The sequence below is a fragment of the Melospiza georgiana genome, chromosome 2 (assembly GCF_028018845.1).
Source record: "Melospiza georgiana isolate bMelGeo1 chromosome 2, bMelGeo1.pri, whole genome shotgun sequence".
Classification (NCBI taxonomy): Eukaryota; Metazoa; Chordata; class Aves; order Passeriformes; family Passerellidae; genus Melospiza; species Melospiza georgiana.
In genome coordinates, this window is record NC_080431.1 from 78250630 (window position 1) to 78261529 (window position 10900).

The 10900-nt window shown below is 43.7% G+C and overlaps 1 protein-coding gene across 1 annotated transcript; it reads right to left on the reverse strand.

Annotated features, from left to right (window-relative positions):
• Nucleotides 1-868: 868 nt before the first annotated feature.
• Nucleotides 869-9595, reverse strand: LOC131096818 (killer cell lectin-like receptor subfamily G member 1). The gene is made up of 5 exons (XM_058045442.1): nt 9478-9595; nt 4790-4882; nt 3954-4105; nt 1968-2071; nt 869-980 (listed from the first exon to the last, which is right to left on the reverse strand). Exons 1-5 carry the CDS (start codon nt 9593-9595, stop codon nt 869-871), a joined length of 579 nt encoding a protein of 192 aa, XP_057901425.1.
• Between the last annotated feature and the right edge of the window lie 1305 nt (nt 9596-10900).

Here is a 10900-nt window from a genome sequence, read left to right on the forward strand (position 1 = left end):
CTGAGCAGCCCAGAACTGAAGACAGTGTTCCCAAATATTCACTGTGGGTTTATGGCATTCAAACTCTGAGCCTGTCTCTGCTCTATTTGAATTGAAAGATCATTGCATTAAGGGCTTGCCCACTGCTTCCTCTATCTGCAGTAAGAAAACACACAGGTGGGGAGGAAAACAGGTTCCTGGTGGATTAAATAATTACACAGAATTAGCTGTATTCCTTTGACTCCAGAAGGCCAGTTTCTTGACTAGCTTGCTTAAACATGCCTAATTCCTTCCAACAGAGAGAAGAAGTGGCACAGGTACAAACTTTTGTTTCAGTGCAGTCCAAGATTTATTTTCACTGCTGGATTTACAGAAGCTGCAGGTTCATTTCACCCTCTTCTCTCCCACTCATACCACTGTCATGCAAAAGGAGAAGCTGCCACTAGGAGAAATATGTTTATATGTTTCTGTCAATGAACAGCAGGCCTCCTTTCCTGGTCCTTCTGATATCAGACAATGGAGTTGCAGGGAATGGAAATGAAATCTGATACTTAGAAGTGAGGGAAAATGACTAGGTCCCCCTCAGAGGTCTGAAGACACCTGTTGTGACAAAGCTTTTATTTGCCTTTATTGGATAAAAAAGGGAAAGAGTAGGTCAGGGAATACGTCCCAGGTCTCATCTGGTCACAAAGAGCAGTAATCCAACACTTGTGAACTGAAAATAAATCTATACTGAGAGTAATTGGACAACAAACCTGTCCTTGTAAAACACTTTAGTGAGGGTATGGAAAAGGCAAGTCCTTGGTCCTGTATGAGGCTACAGTTTGCAGAGCAATGATCAACTCATACCGCTGATGAGGTTGTTGTGAGATGAAAAAGCACATGGGATTTATCTAAGTGTTTTCTCACAGATCCACTGAAACAAAACTTCACAGCTGGAGGCACGAAACTGATCTTTCATCAGGACAGCACAACTTTGCACACGGCTGTTAGCATGGACCCTGCAAGAGACATGGAACAATAGTGAGAATGAAAGAAAATACTGAGATTGTCTCCTGGAGACAAGAAATTAAAAACATCTGCTTTTGAAGGGTGTAGCCCAGAGGAAGAGAAACAACCTGACCTCCAAAAGGCAGCTGTTAGAAAATAAAATGTACAAAAAGAACCTATCTACCTGCCACAGCTAAGTAATTTTGCCATCACAGAACCCAAATCAGAACCAAACTCAGACAAAATTCCCTGTAGTGGCAGTGATAGGCATCAGCATGTGAGTGGCAGTGGTATTTGAATGAAAGTCTCATGGAATGATCACTGCCTTCAAGGAGTTTGTAGGAACAGAAAGCTGAATTTATTCAGGGAACTAAGCCAAGTGCTCAGAGTACTGACCTGTTGACAGTGAGATCTTGGGCAAGTTTTGCTTGCTGGAGAGGCTTTAGAAACTAACTGCCATAACTGCCTTAACATTGCCTTAACTGCCATAAAAAGGAAAGGGCCAGGCAAAGTCACCAGATAAAAAAATGTTTTCCCTCATGGAACACACTGACTTTTGTCCAAATAAAGACTGAGATAAAATTAAAGTTCTCACTTAGGTTGGCACCAGTAGAGCAGGAAAGGGCTGGGTTCTTGCACCCAGTGACACCAGCATTCTACAGAATGGGTGCAAGGTGGCTAAAGCCAGTAAAGCCATTTGTCTTTCTGACCAAGCATCTGTGTGCTGGTGCAGGTAAATAAAGCCCTTGGTCTGAGCAGCTGGAGGGAAGCAGAGAATGAGATACTAATACTTGACCTGCTTTTGACAGGTACATGCCTTTACAAGGTACAGGGCAGTGAAAAGTAAACACTATTGAGCTTAGTGCAGTACGGTGACGGCAAGAAGAAAATCTGCCCAGGAAGAAAGCTCCTGACATCTGGAGGAGGAACTCTGGCTGTTCTGGAACACCAGGCAATCTGAATAAGCACTATTGTTATTAAAACAGAATGAAACTCACCTGGTATCATTTAATACAGAGCCATCCTCCCAAATCCATCCAGAGCTTGTACTGTTCCTCAGTCCAATCCAGAAATGTTCTGCTTGAATATGCTTGAACAGATCCTAGAAATGATGATGAATTACAAAGTGACTAATGAAAACCAGCTTGAAAATTGAGATAAGTAAAGAGAACAGAGAGCAAGATACATCCCCTCACCTCACTGTTCCTTAAGTGACTAACAATACTGCTTCCCCACACCTTCTAATGACACAGCCAGGAGTCAGATTCAATGATCCTGATGGGTCCCTTCCTACTCTGCATATTCTGTGAGTATATGATTCTATGAACTGCACCCCAGTCTCCTGGAATTTCCTGCACAGAGCTTTATGTAGGAAGATATGTTATTAATATTAATATCAACACCCTACTATACAGCTAACTAGCAAGCTAATAAGAAGTATTAACAATTAAAGGTAAAATCAGGGCAAGATGGGGCAGGAAGTGCAGGCACCAACAGATATGTGTAACGAGCCCAGTATGAAAGCTTTTTAAATTTCATACACATTTTCCCCCTATGTGTTTTCAATGTTCATTTCCTTTTAGCTAACTTTTAATCTCTGATTATTGTTAAAAGGTGAAGCCTGCAACAGAAATTAAGCCCTGAAGTAAATTCCCCATCCCCAACCCTCCTCTCTATAAAAAAGACAAAGCCAGGAAATGTAAGTTTATCTTGTCCACCTTTGCAACCAAAGAACAGCAACCTGTCAGAGGTATGGCTGGGCTCCATCCTTATCTCCTGCTGCCATAAGCAAAGCTTCAGAGAAGGCATCTTCAGAGAGAAGCATTAACAAAGCTGGCTTGGTAAAGTTGTGGGAATAGGAGCAGCTTGAGGAATCACTGGAGTGTCGCTGGTGGTTTGGAGATGACTATGTTTCCCTACCACTTGGAGGTTGAGCAATCACAGCCTTTGCAGTACAAGACATGGATAACTAGAAAAGTCTTGTATAGATGGGTGAGTCTAAACCCTAACCCTAATCTAACCCTAACCCTATCCCTGAGCAGGGATAATGGGTAACCTAGTAGCTGAGATGGTGGTAAGAAAGCAGTGGGAGCAGGAAGGTTTTCTTCATGCTGAAGAAATGGGTCATCTGGGGAAGATGCCTATTTCTCAAGGAGACAGGATTTGTCTAAGCAAATCTGAGAGCCTGGTAGATACTCCCAGTCAAGCAGAGACCTGGCTTTGTAATCCTCCAGAGGACATCACACAATGCAACTTCTGTCCACGGCCTGGAAGCTGTCCACGTTCATTGGACCTGAGCTAATAAGCCCTGGCTTGAGCAAAACCGGATCCAGGTTTCTGCTCTACTTAAGCAGATGTGCCTCAGCGCCCCAGTAATCAGCACTGCCCCTTTCTCTAGGGACAATACGTGCCCCTGCCCCCAGAGAGCACCTGCAGTGGAACACATGGTCCCTTATTCCACCAGCACAGCTGAGGTATTACGGCAGAGGGAGGAAATAAGCATTGAAAAGAGACTGAGAAAGAAATATCTAAGCATGAACCCAGGGAACGGCATGGGTCACTGAGCAGGAGGAGCTGGAGCGCTCACAGGGAGAACAAGTATTGCTTTTGCAAAGGAAGCACTCCTTGAGAGGGGGGACATATCAGTTTGTAGGCAATTAATACAATGACTGCTCCGTGCCACTGTAATCATTCATATCAGTCTTATTGGGAATAGGAGAGGAGGTGGAGAGGAACAGTGGAGAAGGCTGTCTCCTACCATCCCTCATAGGGTGCTCTGAGTACCTGACAGTGACCCTCATCTCTCCGTTCTCCCCTTTGCTTCTCTGCTTCCTGCAAACTTTGTGATGTGTAACACCACAGTCATAAAGCCCTCCTCTCCTTTAAAACCAAAATATTGCTGAAGTGACAGCACTGCTTGTATGCCAGTCACTTGGGTATCTGCAAGGAAATGGGAGATCCTCAAAGCCAAAGAAAACAATTACCATCTCCAAGGTATCATTGATCACCAGGAGGTGAGCTCCTTGTGCCCTGCAGAATTCCCGGCTGGAATTCCAGTCCTTCTTCTCTGTGGAGAAGGAGTAGCAGCTCCCTCTGTAGGCCACCCACTCTTGAGGGCAGTGTGGGTGGCCGTCACCTGTAAAGAAGTCAAAATACTCATCTTCTTCTCTACCATTAACCAACAGAAACACTTGTCAGCAAGGACCTACTGAGAAACAACTCATTTGAATAGCTGAAATGCAGAAAACTCAAATCAGGACAAGATTCTGAAAATAATAGTGTAATTTCAAAATCTTGCAAGCATGCACATACTCACCTCACCCCCAGGTTTCCACTAAACCTCTCAGATACCCAATAATGGGTATCTAGATACCCATTTCAGATACCCAGCTGGCTATCTGAACACAGATCATGCTCTGTGGGTATGGTGTGATCACATCTCAGCTTGAGTGGATGGATTTTAAGCAACTAACAGGAAGTTAGTCTAGTTAGTCCACATAGTCTTGCACCATCTGCATGCCTGCAAATATATTACAGACCTATTTGTTCTATAGTTTACCACTACATTTACCAGGCAAGTCTACGAAGACTTTTCAATATATTTAACTGTTCTTTGCCACAGGATCTGAAATGGTTTCCTGGAGTCTGCATGAGGAATCTATTCTTCAAAATATTCTGGACAGGCAGTGGGTACATAAGGCTGGTAGAAACCTAGAAGAGTTCCTGGTTTTAACTCCATAGGATGGAGTTTCTGTGGTTAGATGTGTCGCTGCTCCCTTGCTGTTGGTTGCTCCTGCTCAGCAGCCCTTTGTGCACTTACTCATCTTCCAAATCAAAGCAATTGCCAGGGAGATGCTCAGTGTGCCAAAGCCTATGGCCAACCCTTTCAGAACTGCTGACCACAGACGGGGAGCTGTAAAAGAGAAAAGAAACCACAGTGAACAGAAGCCACATGAAAACTGACTGTGGTTTTACATAGTCCTGGGCATTTCCCCAAGGAACTGCACTATTTAGAGCATCGTGTCTGTATACACTCTGCACATAGTAGACATCACTGTCCCTGCCCAGCCAAACTGGAGCCTCCCCATCAGCCCAGAGCCCCATTTCAGCTGGATTTGGGGCCACCAGTTCCTGTCTGAACTTCCCAGGGGGTACCTTTCTCTACATCAGCCATAGCTCTGCCCCTGCCTGGCCACAGAGCCTGCTGCTCCAGCCTCTGTGGTGGCTGACCCCAGCAGAGGAAGCACCTACCACAAGTGAGCTGGAGCCACCGAGGCACTATGTGACACTTCCTGCTGGCAGGAGCCTTCCAACAAATCCACTCCTGCCTCAGAATTGAAGCTTGGGGTGACAACCAGAGAGCTGCATTGCTACAGCCACCATGTTCCAGCTTACATGTAAAAAAGAAATCATAAGATCTTTCCCCCAGCTCTCCCAGCAATAACAAGAGGTTTAATCTCAGCATCCTGCTCACAGGCTCAGACACATGGTCATGTTACATCTTCCCAGGATACTCCCAAGGCAGTTCTACATTTTCATCATCCATGGTGGGGCGGTAGGATGGGTGAGCCAGCCTTGAAGACCCTGGGACATCTCCCACACTTTCACCACCACTGTTTGCTGCTCACTGGCTGCCAGTGGCAGAGGGTGAGTCCTTGGGGCAACTTCCACTGTAGCCCAGCACAGCTTGCTTTCAAAGGGCTGGTCAGGACTGGCCTGTAGAGGTCTGCTTATGTACAGCACAACGTGTTCACCTCCAGGCTACATGTTGCTTTTCCACTGCCATCTCCTGGAGCTGTGTTTGACCCGAGAGGCATTCAGTTTGCATAAAATATTTGAAATTTCAGCACTAAAATCTCTTCTCTCACAGACAGAAGAGAGGATGACACTTACTGGTACGGATGAGCTTCAGGGGAGTTTGGTTTGCTTTTTTTATTAATCTCAGTACAGCAGCTGCACAGACAACAGCACTCTCTAAGAAGCAGTAAATATGCAGCTAACTTATGTACCACATCCTGATCTTGTGATGTTCCAGAGCCTTCTACCCAAATCTAGCAACAAAATCCCCATGGATCTTATGAAATTTGAAGTGCTTCTCTCTTCATCATGTCATGAGACACAAAGAAACACATTTGATCTCTTAGGCAAGGCTGAAAACAAATGCAGATCACATATGAAGAATATTGTGAGAAAAACAAAGAAAGCCAGTGCTAAAACAGAAGGTTAAGGGAATCCAGTTACAAACAAGAACACATTCTTTACACACTGGAAGCTTTGTCCAAATACAGAAAGTAGACCAGACCAGTAAATAAATAAAAATCAATTTATTTTGATCTTGAGCAGTTTGCAGGCTCACTTGTTAAGGCCAGTTTCTCATCTACAGAGACACACTTAGGCCTGTGGTTTTACCTAGAAGTTTCTAAGGTAACAAGGAAGATCATGAGGGAGCGTTGTTGTAAGCATAATTCTTCTGGTATAAAGATCTTTTCTAAGATAGAGGTTTTCTCACGTTTCCTGAAGCTTGTAGGATCTTCTAGCTCTCCCAAACATAATTTAAAAATAGTATAATTTCTTATTTTTTAAAATCGTTATTACATAACATTTTCAGAGACAAAATACAGAAATACTTTTCAGTTACACCCTACTCCTCAGCTTCACACAAAGGAAAAGCAGGAGAACTGAAGGACTTGGACTGGGTCTGGAACTTAAACTTAATTCTGCTCTCTATTTCTCTTGTTTGTATCCCTGGCAGCTTGGGTTTTGTCATCAGATTAGGCCTCAAGAGAATTAAATCAGCCCAAGGTTAAGGGGTAGGGTGGAGATTTTTCTCGGCAGATTACAACTGAAAACTTGGCAAAAGTGGATAAACATCTGATGAAATATAATTCCTGGTTCTGAGATCACATCTGTACTTTTGTTTTCTGTCCTCTCTTGCGTCTCCAAAGAAGCTGTCTCCTGCATCTTTCTGATCACTCTTAGATTTTAGGGAAAACTACCAAGACAAGGCAACCAGGATGGCAGCCTTTGAAACAGTTAATCCTTAAATGTCATCACCAGGCAATGAACAGAGCAGTTCACTCTCTATTGTTTCAAACCAACTGCAGAAAAAAGGGAATGATTCATCATCAAAACAAAATCCCAGGGCACCTCCACAAGCCCAGCAGTGGGAGAGTCACTAAAGTTCATAAAAATGAAAAAAATATGGCATTAGATAATTTTGGAAGGAAAAAAAAAAAAACCAACGTGAAGTGGGAAAACAGGAAGTGTTTGAGGTGAATTTAAGCTTCACTCGAACTGCAGAGATCAATTCAGATAAGTGGAATAAAGTATTTCACAAATCAGGATTTTTACCAGCTGCAAAAGGAGCCCCTGCAGTTCACGCTTTTTAAAACAAGTTCAATGGTTTCTGCGTGAACCTCAGTCCCCGAACTACATGTGAAGCTCTTGTAGAAGTGGATGGGAGAAGTACCTAAGATGAGTTTGAAACTAGAGGAAAATCTGAATGGAGCATCCAGAAATATTTCCATGTAGTTGTCTGATGAATTGTGGAAGAGTCTGTCGAAGGGGGTAAGTGGATTGGTGGACATTTAATGTAAATATCCAATGTTATCACTTTCTGTTTACAAAACACCCCAACAAGTCTCTCAGTGCTCTGGAGAAATGACTGATACTCTCCATTCACTTGCAAGCAGTATGACCCAATATTTTTAGGTTTGTGAGTCCAGATTCAGTTCCAAAACTGAAAGCTGTTAGCATTTTTCAATTCAACTCTTTAGGACAATCTGAAGAATATCATGGCACTGTCCCAAACAGCTCCCTTCAGCTCCTGCCTACCTCAGTATGGGAGCAGCATGACTACCTAGAGCCAAGGAGGAGAAGTTGAGATACAAGGATTCTGTTCCTGGCTGTGGCACAGACCTGGTTATTGCTGTTACTACAAGCACACTACACAGGCTAAGTGACTGCTGTACTGACATTCTGGTAGTGCTGCATATCTAAGGCTCTCTGGAAGCCAAACAGAAGAAACAACCAGGGAAACTTTTCATTTTTGAGGAGTAGCACCAAAATTTGTTGGTTTGACCAGAGGACTGATCTACACACTCGTGATACTGTGCCTACAAAGTCAGCAAGGGAAAAATACCTGAGAGCATATCTCTCAGAAGTGATGGAGGCAGGAACAGAGTTGAACATAAAGACCTTCAAAAGAAAGGTACTTAAAGTGAGCTCAAGAAGTGTGTTCAAGTATCAGCTTTCTTATTTTCAGTTGTCTGACCATAGCTCAAAAAGATGAGGTTCCATAAAAGAATGTGGAGAGATGTTTAAAAGAAAAATGCAAACATCTAAAGAGGGCATTGGTTAATCCCCTTTCAACAGGGTGGGGGTGAACAGGAATGGCAGGGAATGAAAGGATGTTACTGTGTTTTTCTGATGCAACAGAAAACATAATTTCTGGTGAAAACATATGCAAAAGAAAGACTGCCCTCCAAACAGATGGAGTGTGAGTACCAGATAGGAACTGGGGAGTTTCACTTGTTTCCTTAGTGAAACAAGTGACCAGACAGCAGTAAACACCTTAGGTATACAAAATTATTCTGATCAGGGTATAGAAATCTTGTATCCCACAGTGAGAATCACCTTTGCTGTAACACCTCTGAGAATTTAAAGTCAACTATTAGTGTTGCAGCCAACACAACAGAACTCATCTAAAACTCAATGGCATTTCATAGAATCATAGAATTATCTGAGCTGGAAAGGACCCTAAAGCTCATCTAGTTCCAACACCTCCACCTTTTTGCATGAAGGAAATGCTTACAAAGAAGGATCACCAATGCAAAGTTTGACCCTTTGAAGGTGGTATTTCTACATTAAGCTGTCAGAGGAATTGTTTGGTGCGACATCTGCAAGTCTAATCAGGGGTAATGGAGAGGAAATTAGAAAAGTAAAAGTTTAAGGAAAGCACTAAGAAAATTTTCCTGATAGTAAAGTGCTCTGAAGAACTGTTTCACAGCAAAAGCTGAAAATTTTCTCACTGGGAGGTATGTAACACTAGAACACAGAAAACAGCAAAAAATCACAAAAGAATTCTGCATAGCCCCACAGGAGAGAGGCTGGATGATCTCATATGCTTTCTCTGTCTCTGATCTCTGATTAGCATGTGCCTCTAATTTATCTGTATTTGCATCTTGCCTGCCCTTCAAAGAACTATTGCTCACAACCTCTTGCTGCTGACAAGCAGACAACTTTAAACCAGTTTTGAAGAAAAGGATGCCTGGGTTGAATGCCCAGTAGACACTGAAGGAGGTCGGTGAGAGGGAGGGGAAAAATGCTGGGTCTCTATAACTCGTCAGCTTTAATCACATCAAAATATCCACAGTAATTTTAGAACCAAAGCAACAGCTCTCTAAGCTGGCACTCAGAATCAGTTGCCAGTTCAGAGTGTTTCTGTTAAATCTTGCTTTCACTCAAAGTAAAATTTTTGGTTGTCCTACCTGATCCATCTTTCCTCACCTCTTTTCTCCTGTGGAGCTTTCGGCCTTGGAGGAGGAGTCTGAGAGAATCTGACAGAAGTATACGTTACCTCCTCGCTCTCATCAACTGCAGAAATTTGTGATCTACTTGCCTCCATGCCAAAGCAAGGAGTGTGCACAAAAGGATGTTTCTATCAGGCTGTTGAACAACAGGGCTGTGAAACAGGAAGCCTGAGGCTATATTCAGAAGACAAGAAATATGAAGCTGCTACCTCTATCTCCAGCTGCTAAGATAACCAAATTTACAACAGAATGGAGAGCAGCGGAACTGCAGCAGCTTTCATTTTCTAACCTGATGGAGGATGTCTCAAGAACACCTGCTAATGGAAAAGGTGATTAATCACAAAGTTCAGGGGTACTCTAATTGTTGCCAATGCAAAAGGGTGTGGTTACCCGGATGCAGGAACTGGGAGGATTCGTGCTGCTCTGAGGAGCTGCCTTCAGGGCAGAGGCAGCAGGATGGTGACAGCACAAGGCAAAAAAGGGGAATAGTGAGAGTACAAGATGAAAAGTGGGATAAAGCAATGGCTATGGCAAACTGGCAGCCCATCTGGTGTGAGACAGGATGTAGATGTGGACAGCACAGGTTTGAAAAGGAAGCTTTGTGAGCTTTGGACAGTTCCACTTCAAACTGGGAACTGTCTATACCCAATACCAGTGTGACTGTGCTTGAGACACAAGGCAGGCCCTGAGAGCTGGCATTCCTCAAGTCCTTCCAAGGCAACATCTCAGCAGCATCCGTACAAGGAGGACAGGGACATACTGAGGAGAATCTACCCAAGGGGCACAAAGAGGATAAAGGGACCAGACCTTCTGTCCTGGGAAGAAAGACTGAGAGCTCTGGTACTGTTTGGCCTGGAGAAAAGATTGCTTGGTTAGGATCCAATTAATGTGTATAAATACCTGAAGGGAGGCTACAACAAGAACGAAACTCTTCAGTGGTGCCCAGTGACAGGACGAGAGGCCATGAGCACAAACTGAAAGACAGAAGGTGTTGCCTCTGAACATCAGGAGACACTTTTTTACTCTGAGGCTGGCTGAAAACTGACATAGGTTGGCCAGAGAGGTTGTGGTGTGTCCCTCAATGGAGAGTGGCCTGGACACAGTTCTGGGTTGTAGGTGGACCAGGTTGTAGGTGGCCTGGCTTGAGCAGGGGATGGGACCAGATGACCTTGAAAGGTCCCTTCCCAACTGAACCATTTAGTCATTCTGAGGTCAGCAACAACAGGAAAGGCTACTTTTCTTTTGAAGCATTGACCATTGATGAGAAGAGTTCAAGTTGTGAAGTTGTGCCAGGGGAGGTTTAGACTGAATACTGGCAAAAATTTATTCACCATATCAAGCACTGGGACAGGCTGCACAGGGAAGTGGTGGAGTCACCATCCCTGCAAGTATTTTAAAAA

Coding starts and splice junctions, on each gene's coding strand:
- LOC131096818 (XM_058045442.1), bottom strand. CDS start 9,595: ATGGAGGCAAGTAGATCACAAATTTCTGCAGTTGATGAGAGCGAGGAG. Junction 4,106..4,789: donor TGCTTTGATTTGGAAGATGA/GTAAGTGCACAA, acceptor ACTTCTTTACAG/GTGACGGCCACCCACACTGC. Junction 2,072..3,953: donor TCAATGATACCTTGGAGATG/GTAATTGTTTTC, acceptor CATCATTTCTAG/GATCTGTTCAAGCATATTCA.